We start from the raw sequence: 15,569 nt of genomic DNA, 5'->3' as shown, positions 1-15,569 counted from the left end.
CTTGCATGAATAATAGTTTTCAGCGCTGAAATCTGTCTGAAAGGTGAAAGCTTCTACAGAGATATGCAGGGTTGTCTTACTGGTGACACCATTTTAGTAGAGAGACCTGTAATACATTACTTTTTGCTGGATAATCTTGATAACTACCTTAGTGGATGAGGTGGATGAAGCATGAACAAAATGAGTTGACTTTCTGACATGTGCATATCCCCTTCCAGCCTCTCCTGACTCTCTGTGTGGATTTCTTTTGTTCACTTGTTTTTTTTAATAGGGAATATAGTCCACATGCTTTTGTAGTTGTCTTCACCCACTTCCCTTCAGTGTAATATAAGACTCAGCAGACAGTAAGAAGCTGACACCATGCCAGCAGTGTGATTTAAAATAGTGTCAGCTGGAACCAATATGAAGAAATACTAATATTTTTGCAAATTATGATTTTTTTTTTCATACTAGCTGAATGTTTGGAACATTTCCTGTGGGTTTTTTTGGGGTTTCATGTTCCAGCACTTAAGGAAACTGCCTCTTCTCTCTCCATTGTTGGTGTATTGTTTCTGAGTAATTCGTTGCTTGGCAGCTGTTAAGAAAACAGTCTCTTCAAAATGGAATTCTTCTACCAGGTCTGCCATCCGTTTCAGGGTTCCTAAGTGGCAGATCTTAGAAAAGTAGGCTTTGTCTTTGTAAGAGAAAAATTTGGTCTGACCCAGTCTTTTCAAGGTTCCCCTTTTAATTTTTTTTTTTTAAACAGGACCTCTTAATTCTTTCTTAGGCACTTAAGAAGGGTTCTGGCTTCTCTAAAGAGCAGTACAGCGCTGATTCGTTTTGTTCTGACTCTAAAACAGTTCCCAGGATGAAGTGCTAACAACTTGGGTTAAAAGTGGCTCTTCAGCTATTGATTGAGATTTTGGTGTTGCTGGTTTTTGTGCAGTATTTACAAACTCCTAAAGAAAGAGATGCTAAGAGTCAGGGATGACTTTATTATTGCTATTTTCAACACAGCCTGTGGATGGAAATCAGGATGATGGTGCTACCCTGTTCCTAGAGGTGCACTCTTGTAGGATGAGAGGCATTGTACCAAGTTGCAATTCAGGACATTTCTATGAGACAGTAGGAGCATTTGTGCCAATGAGGGTGGTCAGACCCTGGAACAGGTTGCCCAGAGAGGCTGTGGAGTTTCCTTTCTTGAAGGTTTTCTGAGTGGAGTGGGAGTATGTCACAGTAACTCAATTTACGTGGTCCTGCTTTGAGTGCAAGGCTGGATTAGAGCAGCTTGGAGAGGTTACTCCATTACATCCATGGCATCATCCTGTGAATTTATGTAACCTGCTGATGGGATGCTTTTTTTGCACTTTACATTTTCTATAAAAACATTTGAGGCTCAGGTTTCTATGTTTTGTTGTGTTGTGGTGTGTCTTTTTTGGGGTGGGCTTTTTTTTTTGGTCGGTTGGGTGTTTTTAAACAGCACTTGTTGAGTTGAGAAGTGTTTTGTGACTATAGAATTGAGGAACAACTTCTTCCTATTCCACAACCTGTTTTGAGGGAGGAGGATTGTGCTTTGGCTCAAGTGTTCACTTGTTGGCTAGGTATAGAGTAAGACCCTTTAAGTTTTTTTTAATCAAATGTCACTGTTCAGTCAGTGAATTTAAAGTCTCAAAGTTATCTGCAGTTCTTACAAGTTGGAGATTGCTTGCTGTTGTAGGTTACTGTTTGAGCAGGTAAATCTGTTTAGAAGAACTCATGGGATTCTGTGTCATACAGATTTTCCTTTCCTGGCTTTGACCCTCTAAAAACTAAATCAAGGTCCGACATTTCTGTTGTCCACTAACAGGCATGGAGATTTAATGGCAGGTTCAAGAGGCTTGCTATTCATGCTAAATCCTGCACAACCTGGTGAGTTTATAAAGTCTCTGTAAAAAAAGGAAGTCTCAATTTGGAGATGCATTTTTGTTTTGGTTTTGTAAAAAATTTTTAGGGAAGAAGACATCAGCCTAGCTTGTGCTTTGGAAAAGTAAACTTACCATCTCCTCCTGTTATTCCTTCAAGCTGGTGTGTGTGTGGCTTTAACATGAGCCTGATTCTGCGAGTTTTCTTTTTAAAGCAACCAATTTTAGATGTTGAGCTCATACTGACTTCGTTGATCTGTGATTATGACTGGGTAACAGTTGAGATAGTCAAAATAGTAACAAGTTCAGCTTATGTATGACATGGATAGGCTAAAGTAGTGTGATAGTGTAGTAAGTTTATAGGTTCATACAATAATTTGGGTTGGAAAAGACATCAGGAGATCATGTCTGGTAACAAGCAGCGGGACCTGAGGCATGAAGCTGTGCCAGGGGACATTCAGGTTAGATACTGGGGGAAGGTTCTTCACCCAGAGGGTGGTTGAGCACTGTAACAGGCTCCCCAGGGAAGTGGTTATGGCACCAAGCCTGACAGAGTTCAAGAAGAATTTGGACGATGCTCAAAGACACATGGTGGGATTGTTGGGGATGTCCTGTGCAGGGCCAGGAGCTGGATTTGATGATCCTTGTGGGTCTCTTCCAACTCAAGTTATTCTGTGTAATCCAGTTGGTTAAAGCAGAGTAAGCTGAGGTCAGACCAGGTGGCTCAAGGCCTTGTCCATATGCCTGAACAGTTCATGCTCTTAAGTTACAAGGTTGCTTGGGAATGTGTGTTCAGAGATGGACTTTTCGACTTTTGTTGTTTTTCTGTTTGGGGTTAGATTCATTTTTAGCTTTCTTTTCATCATAGCTTGAGAAATGGGAAGATTAGTTCTGTGGAGACCACCTGGAGTTCAGATTTGAAAAAAAAATCTCATTCCCGTTTTCAAAGGGAAAGTGTTTAAGGGAGATGTGTATTTGTCTAGAAAATAGACAGGTAGGTTGGGTGGTTCTTAGTCAAACTTGATGTTTTGGATGTTGTGTAGTCTTGCTGTTTTGTTCTAATTAGTATGAGATTACTGATATGGATTAATAGCATGTGCATGTCAGTAGTCTAAGCAGAAGGATGTCACTTCATTCACAGTTGTTCAGAGGAATCCAGTACCTGGTAAACATGCTTTTCTTTCTTTCTTTATGTTATTACATGTTAATCTGGTAAAAGTAGCTCCTTGAGAGTGCTACCTAAATAACAAAAACAGATGCTGAGACGTCTGAAGGATACTGAGATTCTTCTCAAGAGAGAGGTCTTCTCGTATTCCTGGGAGGCCAGCAGTTAAAAAAAAGTAAGTAGGTTTTTAGTTGCTTATTTGATAAACTCAGTATTTCAACTGACATTTTCAGGGTGATTGGACTGATGTAAAGTCTAAAAATATTTAATAAATTTTTTTTAATTCATTATTGTACTAATAATGTTGAAATAACAGTCTATAAGACAGTTAAGATGGAGTTAAGATGACATAGAAATAGGACTTGACACATCATTTATGATATACTTGTCAGCATTCATGTCTTGGAAGTTTTTTGTGACTTCTGCTTGCTTCTAATCTCCAGATCTAATCCCTGTTTTTTTCCCCTACAGCAGTGTCCTTTAGAGTGTATATGGTTACTTGAAATGTATGTTTGGTGTGGGGGTTTTTTGGTGGGGTGATAAGAACTTGGCTGTCTTATATGATAAAAGTGGCATTTAACTTTTGTTTGGCAGTAGGCTGTAGGAACATGGGAATGTTGGGACTCCTTCCCAAGAGCAGATATGTGGTTCAAATAGAATATCTCAGCAGATAGTTGGTGTGGTCCAGACAGGAACATGAAATACATCCTGTATTAGCCATCTACCCACATGGAGAGTTTCTTCTTAAACGTTGTGAATGGTAGCTTAGCTTTGCATTTCATAGTATGACTGTATAATTTTCAAATGCAATAATAACGAGAAAAAAAATAGTTGGTGGTGAAATTTGCAATTACGTTCCATTTCTTCTGAAGTGATACAGAACAGGCAGGTGATAAATGTGGAATTACTTTGCATAATGTGGAATTACTTTATGGTTTTAATTTGTTGCTGTGATTAATGAATTTAATTTCTTATATGAGGCTGTAACATTAGTCTTTCCATTTTTTCTTTATATATTTCACTAGTTCTGCTAAAATTTTTTGTGTTTCCCTCTAGAAAGCAACAAGTGTTCTGCAAAGTATGAGTATTTAAATATGCTGTCTAACTGAACAGACATCTTGGTAATAACACCATTTTGTTGTGAGCTTATCTCTGCCTTTCTGTATACATATGAACTGGTCTGGTTTGGGGTTTTTTTTAAGTTTTATTTTTCTTAATTTTTCAATTTTTAACAAGTCCTATTGTAACAGGTAACTGTTTGGAAAAGCAAGTGAGACATTCTAATTGTCTTCTTTTTCTTGAGACTAAGGGGCGTGGGTCACAACTGCACAAGATGCAGGCTAAAACAAGGTCTGACACTGACAGTTTGCTTACAGACCTTAAAAAGTCGAATTGCTTGTTGGAGATTCAAGCTGTGTTGAAGCTACCATGTTGGACCTCTGCATGAGCAGAGAAGAGATGCTTCTCATGTTTTAGCAGCTGCAACGCAGCAGCATGGGACAGGCTTCTGGAGAAATCTCCTACTGTAGGTTTTATCGTGTTTTGAAACTGTAGTGTCTTCTGCTCTGGAAAAACCTGTTCCTTTTGTGTTGCTTATTCCAATAGTTCTCATTTTCACTTCTTTAAACATATAAGGAGAGGGCTTTTCCGTCCTTCTTGAAAGGTGTATGGCATTTTCATAAGTTTGATTTGACAGGCTTGCTCTAGGTGTTCTAGAAGACATTAATTTTACCAGTACCAAAATGTACTGGAAAAATCCCATTCAGTTGGTGAAATGTGTATTATCCTTGCTAGCTTTTTTTCTTTTTCTAGCACGATGGGGTTTATTACTATTTTGTATTATTTTTATCTTCTTCATCATGTGGTTCATTCACTGTTCTCATAATATCATACCCCATCTGAACTGGTTTTTATTTGTTGATGGTTCTTCTAGAGGCAGTGCTTGTGTCTACTATAACGAGGAAAAATTGTCGTGCTTTTTCTAGAAAATAAATAATTTCCCTGTTTCACATTTCACTGTAGTATCTTTGGCTCTTCTGCCTTAGAGTTTGGATTCAGTCTGTTGTGATCCTGAACATTTTCTTCTGAATTTGTGCCTACAGAAGTAACTTGAGTTGTATTAATACAGCCTTTTTAAGTATCCGTGGAGGTTAATTTCTCATTTGCCTGTCATGGATTGTGTTTTCTAATGTTGCTGACTTTCTATTTAACTGGTAGTTTTAAGCCATCTCCAGAACTCTCTTAAAAGATTGATGTTGAAGGCTCTTCATCTGTGCCACAGAAAGGTACCTGCCTCATCCAGTAGCTTTTACCTGGTGACCTCATGCACTAACTTGCAAGGATTTAATATGTGTCTGGTTTTCAGATGGTTAGAAATAAATCTATAGAATACAATTTAGAGAAGTAATTCAGTTTCCAAGCATAAATCCTGACCTATTTTGTGTACTGCAAAACCAAGCTGCTCTTTCATTCTTCTGTAATGACTAGTCACTAGCTTAATAAATAAATCTCAAATACCGTAAAATAAGTTTGATTTTTTTTTTTCCCCCCCCATCACTTGTTCTTAGCCATGAGAACTGGAAGTCTTCCTAGTCTTTTTTGTATAGGACAATGCAGATTTGAACGTGTGGGTGTTGGATATGCTTTCCCATAGTTTATAGTGGAATATAAAGTACTTTTCAGCAGATGGGTGTGGAAGTTTGCCTTTTGATAGTTCTGTTTGCTTAGTACCACTTCATTGAACATAGAAAATGAAGATGACAAAGATCAAACAATCTTGTTACAATATTTCTATGTGAAATTTGGGGAACGTGTGTTACCATTTGAATTCTGAAATGTTTTCCAAACTAAGCTAGATGAAAACCAGTATTTGTGACTCAGGGCCAGTAAAATCAGTTTAATGGAAAACAGTGTAATTTGGTGAATTCTGCAGTGTGGGAACCAAAGGTAGTAGCTTGTAAGCAAGTTTAGCCTGCTCTGTTAATTAACTAGAATACTGCCAACATTCTAGTAACAGTACAATTTTCAGTATATTTTAAAAAAACATAGCTGTATTTAAAAGATAAGAGTTTATTTGTTAAGACATGGGCTTTATGTGGTTTTTTCTCAATAAGCAATTGAAATTGCTGCAAAAAAAAGTTAAATGAGCTGTTTCATTTTTAATGTCTGATATTTCTTCCTTTTAAAGGTGATTATGCCATCCCACGCTCAAAAGAAATGAAAACTGTCTAATTCCAGTTTCTTAGTACAATAAACTGCAGCTTGGCCAATGAAATTATTTTAATCTGCGACGTAACTTTTAATTTACTTGTGTTTAAATAAAGGAATTTCAAAAGGTTAACTTCTCAGATCCATTATTGAGAGACGGATTCAAAATTGTGGTCTAACCATACTGACACAAGGCAAACACTTAAAAGTGTGGTTAAATATAATATGCCAAATCAGACCTAGTTATTTTGACTTTTCAGTTGTCAAAACACTTTTGATTCTGAAATTGCTTTGAGGATTTTCTCTCCCCATGTTTTTGTGAGGTTTTCACTATTACAAGACTGAACGTGATGACTTAAATTACTTAAAGAATAATAGGGCTTCACCTTAAATCCAGGTCCCTTGGTTGGTAAAGGAACTTATCAATAACACTGTTTTCTATGCTGTTGAAATACTGACCTGCAAAATAGCGTGGGGTTTACATTGTTTCATTTCTGTGAAGTGACATAGAAGTTAGTGCTGTCATTGTGTGCGTGTATGTGCACACGCACGTAAGTTACATGAGTGTAAAGCTGTATAAAAGCTTTAGGGTTAATGCCAGCTGATGGTTTATTCTTAAGTAACTTTTACCTTGTCACTACAGCTTTATGTTACTTTATGATGTGTCTTTTCTGCAGGCACCAAAGATGCTAACAAGAAAGATTAAGCTTTGGGACATTAATGCCCATATAACCTGTCGTCTGTGCAATGGATACCTGATTGATGCTACTACTGTAACAGAATGCTTACATACTTGTAAGTAGAAGTATAATTAAGTTAAAGTTACCTTTTTTTTTTTTTAATTTGATATGCAACATGTTGTAGTGCTTTTGAGTTGAAATTTAAAAAATCTATTGTGCATCATCCAGAATAGCTTGTGCTTTGCTAGACACTGCTGTTCTTTAACAGATTATTTGCTTCTTTATCAAAGCAAATGAAGGGAACATTAAAGCTGTATTGCACAAACTTGAAGCCATACACAATTAGTGGTAATGTAAGCATTTACAAATGCAGTCTGTCTTCCTGCTAAAGGAATGTGGAATACCTACTTTTCTGTCACAGTTGACATAGCATATATTCTCTACCTGGAACCTTCACAGTGTCTCTCACTCTCCTGTTCCTCTGCAGAAAGCAGCCGTAGTTTCTGGATAAAGAATAGTATTTTGTGTTGTACCCTAGAAATACGCTTGTGTTCCAAAATACTGGGATAGGATAGGTGTTTGTTGTAGGGTTACTTTGTAAATTTCTGATTTCATATCGGTGACGTATGGCCTAGAGGCTTGCAGAGCATCTCGTGTTTTAAAATTACTCTGTCACAAAGCTGATATGTTGTTGAATGTCTGAATGACTTACGGTGCTAAATTTTCTTGGAAGGGAATTATTTGGTGACAGTGTCTTCATCATAAAATGAAAAGTTTCAGTAGACTTATTCTTCACCTAATATGTCTAAAAAAGGGGAAATATAGTGCTCATGATTGGTTAATGATTACATTTTTTGTTATATTCCATTTAGAAACTCTGTTAATCAGCTTTAATGAGTTGTTCTTGTCACATTTCGTGTTGGTTTGGGTGTCCTTATGGGGTCATAGGATCATAGAATGGTTCATTCTGTGATTCCAAGAACCAAATAAAAGTTCTTGAAACTAATTCCAATCTACTGGATCATGTTGCTCAAAGCCTATCTAACCTGGCCTTGAGCGCTTCCAGGGATGAGACATCCACAGCTTCTTTTGGCAGCCTGTTCCAGTGCCTCACTACCCTCACAGTGAAAATTTCTTTCTAATATCTATTCTCCTTCAATTTAGAGCCATTCCTATTTACCCTATCATAACATGTCCATGTAAAACATCCCTCTCCAGCTCTCTTGTAGCCCCCTTCAGGTGTTGGAAGGCTGCTTCCAGAGCCTTCTGTTCTCCAGGCTGAACAACCTCAACTCTCCCAGCTTGTCTTTTAGGAGAGGTGCTCCATCTCTGTGATCAACTTTATGACCCTCCTCTGGGCTCGCTTTAAGAGGTCCATATCCTTCCTTATGCTGGGAGTCCCGGAGCAATCAGTGTGTTGTGTCCTTTCTGCATTTGTTTCACATCCTAATTTCTATAGTGTTGTTTTCAAAGTGAGATCCTTAAAACTAGATTAGTTTTGCCAGAATTTCTTTACTGCTGCTATTGAGAAGATTACATGCAAAACCAGTATTATAACAAGTTAACATGGCTGGCACAGAGCTAGGGGGTCATTTTTCATTGTTCTTTAAAATAAACCAGAATGCTATAAATACCCCTCAGCTGACATCATCTGCACCATTTCTTACATTTGCTTATGGAAGAAATTTGTAGGTTAATCCACAGTGCTACAGTGCTTGCTTCCAAAACCAGGGCATGCACCTTACTACCTTCTGCTGCTGCTTTTTTGGTTTTTTTTTTTGGCTTGTGCCTCTCTTATTTTGACAGTCAATATTTTCTGAATAGTGTTTCACTGTGTGTCCTGTAGAATTACAGTTTTGTGAGGAAAAGCACACAGCCTTGTCTGTGTAAAAAAACTTCATACGTATTGGCACTGTTTGTGTTGTGTATGGTGATGCTAATAATATATGTTCCTGGAAAAGCAGCCTTCCAAAATCTATCATGAAATTTCCGTGCCTGTTGAGATAGTGAACTCTCTTCAGAGTTACACCACTCTGAAATTTTCATTCTGTTCTACTCAGAACTGCACGGTTTTCTTTTTGCTTTTTCATTTTTCTCTAATGTTTTGACCTTTAGCCATTCAGACTCTCTTCAGTAGTAAATGAAGTTCTTGAGTCCCTTGGAGAGACTCATTTGGAGGACCAAGGCCAGTCGTCTGGATGGACAGGGCCAAATTTCTTAAAACTGAATTCGGCCAATTTCTTATCCACTGAATAGTTCATTCATTAAACTCCCGTCTCTCTGATTTAAAGAGAAGGATATTGTGGAGGACCTTGTCAAGGGTCACTGCAGAAGTCCAGATAGATGACATTTGTAGCTCTTCCCTTGTCCACTGATGCAGTAACTCCATCATAGAAGGCTGCCAGGTTGGCCAGGCAGAACTTGCCCTTGGTGAAGCCGTGCTGGCTGTCCCAAAGCACTTCCCCTGCCCTCTCTGTACCTTAGCACTGCTTCTAGGAGGATTTGTCCTGTGATCTTCTCAGGCTCAGAGGTGAGGCTGACAGGCTGGTAGTTTTCCAGGTCGTCCTTCCTTTCTACTACTTCCTAAAAATGGGTGCACTGTTTCCCTTTTCTGAGCCACCAGGGACTTCACCTGACTATCTCTGGCATGACTGTCTCTGTGAGTGGCTTGGCAACTACATCAGTCAGCTCCCTCGAGACTCTGGGAGGCATCTCATCAGGTCCCTTAGATTTATCTGTATTCAGGCTCCTCAGGTGTTCACGAACCTGATCTTCCCTTACAGTGGAAGGGACTTTACTCCCCCATCCTTGCAAGAGGTGTGGGAAGAGAGATTGCCAGGGAAGAGTGAGGTAAAACAGTTGAGTACCTCAGCCTTCTCCTCATCCATTGCTACTGATTTGCCAGTCATGTTTATCTGGGAACCACACATTCTTTGATCTTCTTTTTCTGACTGATGTACCTATGGAAGACCTTACTCCTCGTGTCCCTTGCCAAATTCGTCTTCAGCTGTGATTTGGCCTTCCTGACCCCATTCATACACAAGCCAGCAACATCCCCATGCTCTTTCCAGATTATCTGTCCCTGCTTTCACTGTCAGATTCTGCTTTCATCAACTTGGTAAGACTGAGATTTGGCATCGCTTTTGCAAACGGATCTACTGCTTTGGCACTCCACTGGAACAAACTGCTCTGCAGGATCTGTGTGTAGTCATACATAGCAAAGCTATGACCTCTGCCAGCCACAGTGCTGCCATCCCAGGTGTGTAAATACAAAGCACAATGCAAACTTAAAATGCTTCATTTGCTGTTATCTTTTTTTTTTTTTTTTTTTTTGGTATTAATAGGTGTTATTTAGTTATACTGTTATCTTGTTTGGGAGGTAGGTGGCACTGTAGCTACAGGAGTTCTTTCATTTTATGTGATAAGCACATTAATATAAAGGCTACATGAGCTGCTGCTCTTCAAGAAAAAGCTATTCCTCCAGGATTTTTTCCCCTCTAACTTACGAGTTGTAACCTCAAGTGAGTCTTGGTACTGTTTTTGGGCAGGACAGAGGAGAGTGGAGTGTAGATAGTTTCCTGTGAAAGAGATACGGGTGATTGCATGTATGCATATGGAAACAGTTCAGGAAGCATGCAGCTTTATGATTGACTACTTTGGCAACTCCTTCCCAGACATTTTACTAATACTGAAGGTCTGTGAATGTAATTTTTTTTTTCTGGTGGACTCCTAGCTGTAGTGTACTCTGTGAAAATTAGGAGTAAAATAACACCTGGTTATCCATTTTCTGAAAGTTTTCTGTTCTCTTAAAAAGGTACTCAGCTTTGGAATATTTTTTTTGCATCGGGTTCATTGCCACCACACATGTTTGTTCCATATGTGGCCTTGGTTAAAGCAAATATGCTTAGTACCTTAATGGTGTACAGTTCCTGTAATGTTGGCCACGCAAACTGAATGTTGAGCTGCTAGAAATTGCTCTAGTAAATTTTAAGGGTGGGATCTTACGTTATATGCTGTATTAGGAAGGGTTTGTATAGGCATGAATGCCTTAATTCTAGTTTCCTGTATGAAAAAAATTAATGAAAGATAATGAAAACTATATTCTGCATGACTAAACGTCATGCATATATGGTGGGAAAAAAATGAGCTTTGTGTAGATTTCAGTAAGGTGCATTTCTGTGACTTTAGAAAAACAGACTTTTATTATGCTACTTTTATTAGTTTTTAATTGTGAATGTCTTTGTTATCAGTCTGTAGAAGCTGCCTAGTGAAATATTTGGAGGAAAACAACACTTGCCCAACCTGTAGAATTGTTATACATCAGAGCCACCCATTACAGTATATTGGGTAAGTATAAAAGCAGAAGTGCAAGTAATTTCACTCTGGACTGGTTCATCCCCTTTAATACAGATTTTCCTAGATTTTCTTTCTTGCTTATCAGCATATTAAACATTTAAAAGGAAGTTTGAAGGTGATTGAGGAGATGCAGGATCAAACTTTGCTATGAATTTGCAACTCTTTAGCATGGCAACTTCTTCTAGAGTTAAAAACAAGCAAAGTATGCACTTCACTGTTTAATTTCTGTGTGATTTTAATAGGATTTAGTAATTCCTCATTTTGTATGCTTGGGTTGTAACAGTTACATATTGAAACATTTGTAGAAATTACACTTTTACAAAATCCTCAATAATTATTCTTAGTTGAACAGTACTTTTCAGTGTCTCACAGTAATGAGAGAAATAATTTTCAGCACTGTCATTCAGTTAATCTTTCAAAGGTCTGTTTAGGTCATAGGAACAGGTAAGAATATCATAAAATCATCACAGAATGGGTCAGATTGGAAGGGGCCTTAGAAGTCATGTACTTCCCTGCCATGGGCAGGGACACCTTCTTCTAGATCAGGTTACTCAAAGTTCCATAGAGCCTGGGCTGAACACTTCCAGGGGTGGGGCATCCACAGCTTCTCTGTGTAACCTATTCCAGTGGCTCACACTCTCATGGTGAAGAATTTCTATTTCTTATCTGATCTACACCTGCCCTCTTTCAGTTTAAAGCCATTCCCCTTTGTCCTGTCACTACGTGACCTTGTAAAAAGTCCCTCTTCAGCTCTCTTGTACGCTCCATTCAGGTACTCAAAGGCTGCTCTAAGGTGTCCCTGGAACCTTCCTTGTCCAGCTCTGTAATCCCCAGCTCTCTCAGCTTGTCTTCACAGGAGAGGAGGTCCATCCCTCTCATCATTTTCGTGACCCTGCTCTGGACTCGCCCCAACAGGCCCACGTCCTTTGTATTCCGAGGGCCCCACAGCTGAATGCAGAACTCCAAGGTAGGGTCTCGTGAGAGCAGAGTAGAGGGGCAGAATCACCTCTTTCGACCTGCTGGCCAAATTTTTTTTGATACAGCCCAGGATGCAGTAGGCTTTGTGGACTGGAAGCCCACATTGTTGGGTCAGGATGAGTTTCTCATCCGCCAGCACCCCCAAGTCCTTCTCCTCAGGCCTGTTCTCAATCCATTCTCTGCCCAACCTGTATTTGTGCTTGGGTTTGTTGGCACCCAGGTGCCACTTGGCCTTGTTGAACTCCATGAGCTTCACACGGACCCACCTTCTAAGCCTGAATGGTATCCCTTCCCTCCAACGTGCTTGACCATTCCACTGCACTTGGTGTTTTTGGAAAACTTGCTAAGGGTGCACTCGATCCCACTGTCCATTTTGCTGACAAATTTACCAAACAGCGCCGGTGGCATTACTGACCCTGAGGAACACCACTTGTCACTGGTCTTATCTTGGATTTTGAGCCACTGATCACAGCTCTCTTGAGTGTGAGCATCCAGGCAATTCCTTATCCATCTGTCTGTGCTCCATCTGTCAAATCCATGTCCCTGCAGTGTAAAGACAAGGATGTCATTCAGGACAGTGTAAAATGTTTTGAACAAGTCCAGGAAGACGACGTCAGTCACTCTTTCCTCATCCACCACCTCTGTAACCTCATCATAGAAGGCCAAATTTGTCAGATATGATTTGCCCTTAGGGAAAGCCTTGTTGGCTGTTGCCAATCACCTCGTTATTTTCCATGTGTGTTTGCATAGTTTACAGGAGATCTGCTTCATGATCTTGCTGAGCACTGAGGTGAGACTGACTGGCTGATAATTCCCCAGGTCTTACTTATTTCCCGTTTTATGAATTGGGTTGCATTTCCTCTTTTACTTTCAGTGGGAAACTTACTGGACTGCCACAACTTCTCAAATACAGTGGATAGTGGCTTAGCTACTTCCTCAATAGTTCCCTGAGGATCCATCAAGTCCCCTGGACTTCAGATTCCGTAGATGGTCTTGAACCTGGTCTTCTACAGTGGGTCGTTCTTCTTTCTCCCAGTCTCTGCCTTTGCCATCTGCAACTTGGGCAGTGTGGCTGGAGCACTTAATGATGAAGACTGGAGCAAAAAAAGTCATTGAGTAATTTTAGCTTTCTCCACGTCCCAGGTAACCAGGTCTCCTATTTACTACCAGAAAGAGCCCACAGTTCTTGTTGCCCTTGATGTCCCTGGCCAGAATTAATTCTATCACAGCTTTAGCTTTCCTAACATTATCTGTGGCTGCTTGGACAGTTTCTCTGTACTTCGCCCGGGCTATTTGTCCTTACTTCTACCCTCTGCAGGCTTTCTTCCTATGTTTATGTTTGTCCAGGGGTTCCTTGTTCATCCATGAAAGTCCCCTGGCATTTTTTCCTGACTTCCTCTTTGTTGGTCTACATCACTCCTGAGCTTGGAGGAGGTGATCCTTGAATATCGACCAGTATTTTCCCTCAGGGCTTTCTCTCGTGGTACCCTACCAAGCAGATCCCTGAAGAGGCCAAATTTGGCTCTTGTGAACCCTGGGGTAGTGAGTTTGCTGTGCACCCTCCTCACTCCCCTAAGGGTGTCAAACTCCAACATTTCATGGTCACTGCAGCCCACACTGGCCTTATGCTTCATATTCCCCACCAGCCTCTCTGTGTTGGTGAGAACAAGATCCGGGGTAACATCTCTCCTTGTTGGCTTCTCTATTGCTTGGAGAAGGAAGTTACCATCAGTGCATTCCAAGAACCTTCTGGACTGTTTAAGCCAGCAGTATGGCAGCAAAAATACTAGACCAGTGGCATTACTCTCTAGAATGGATGACCTTGTCCTTTGCTCTGTTTTGATCTCTAATACGTATTTAGTATTTTTCACCAGTTTCCTTCTTTTTTTACCAAGTATTTTTGTTGGTTTTTCTTTTCCTTGAGTGCTTTCTTTTCATTTTGCTGCAGTGTAGTAACTCTTGTAACAGTATGTTTGCATTAGCTATTGCATATCAAGTAGTGTTATATCTACTTTTTATAAAGAGTTTGCATTTGTTAGTAGCATTTTCCCGTGTGCCTTTCTCAGTTCTGTAACAATTTCTGAAGCAATGCTTATAGCAAAGGAGGTCGGGTTGCACCTTCACAGAAAACTGTCAGTGTTGTATACACACTTACATGGCTTAAGCTCATCCTCATTCAGGAGCCTGAAACTAATAATGCTGCCTCTGGAGTTGAAGAATAATGGTGTACACTGATAATGTGTTATATGACACACTGATAATATTTTGTATGAGTCTATAATTAAAGGGACAAGTAGGTGAAAATTACATGTAAGACAACATTTGTCTTCTGTAATACCACAAGAATATACCATTACCTGTTTCCTGTGCAAAAAGGGACCAGGAAACAGCATGAAATTGAGAATACCTACAAAGCAGTTTGTTACTTCATTGTTGAATATGCTTCAAGTGAAGTAAGCTGCTTGAACTCGTTGTAAAATATTGCCCCTTCAAAACTGAAACAGGCTTTGTCCAGACTACTTTTGGATATACTTATGGAATCCTTTTAAATAAAGCATTGACAGTTAGGAGTTTCACAAGCTGTGTTAAAATTTAGCCCCTCTATTCATCTCCCTGTGTCTGGAAAATAGATAAACTAAATGCATCTCCTTTTTCACATTTCTTAATGCTGTTAAATAGAATCATAAAATTGGATTGTAAGGGACCTTGATGGTCATATAGTTCATCTGGGTAAAAAAAATGATGACCAAAGATCATCTAGTTCCAATGCCCAAATTCTCACCTCTGATCTGTTAGTGATGTCTTATTTACTTATTTTTGTTGAAACATTTTTGGTGATGTGTCTGCAATCCTTATGTGGCACTTGTGGCACTTAATAATCCCAGCCTGTGCAAATGGGATTGCTACTGGTTGAAATGACATGAATTAAGAACTATTGGTATTTTGATTCTTCTTGTAGTGCTACTTAAAATAATTACTGGTTGTAAATGTGTTGATTTGCCATCATTTCTTTACTTGTTCATTGATCTCCACTGCTTTGAAGTGCTCATGTCAGGGGACGAGAAACCTGAGACTGCTCTCGTAAGCGTCTTCTGTTTAAGTCAGACTCAGAGTTTGATATTGCAAACTCTTTTGGGGTTATGACATTGCAGCAGCCAAGACAGACACCTGAAATGCTTCTGATAATAGTTACTGATTGGAGTTTAGGGTAAGTTATTAACTGGAATTTAGGGTAATACTTAATTTCTTTCAGACAGAGGCTTATTTTAGACTAGAACAGAATTTTATCTAGATGAGCTGGGA

General features: G+C 39.4%; 1 protein-coding gene across 3 annotated transcripts in view; it reads left to right on the top strand.

The window, feature by feature from the left end:
- The window catches only part of PCGF3 (polycomb group ring finger 3), a 54,890-nt gene that overhangs the window by 26,115 nt on the left and 13,206 nt on the right, over positions 1-15,569 (top strand). For 2 of the 3 annotated variants that reach the window (XM_032674784.1, XM_032674782.1), the window contains 2 exons: positions 6,930-7,047; positions 11,183-11,279. In XM_032674784.1, the coding sequence (XP_032530675.1) occupies positions 6,939-7,047; positions 11,183-11,279 (206 nt within the window). In that variant the 5' untranslated portion in view covers positions 6,930-6,938. Of the gene's footprint in view, positions 1-3,098; positions 3,225-6,929; positions 7,048-11,182; positions 11,280-15,569 lie in introns of those variants that run through there. The other variant, XM_032674783.1, reaches the window with a different exon arrangement.

This window comes from Chiroxiphia lanceolata, chromosome Z (genome assembly GCF_009829145.1).
Source record: "Chiroxiphia lanceolata isolate bChiLan1 chromosome Z, bChiLan1.pri, whole genome shotgun sequence".
NCBI lineage: Eukaryota > Metazoa > Chordata > Aves > Passeriformes > Pipridae > Chiroxiphia > Chiroxiphia lanceolata.
This window is presented reverse-complemented; position numbering and strand designations above follow the sequence as displayed.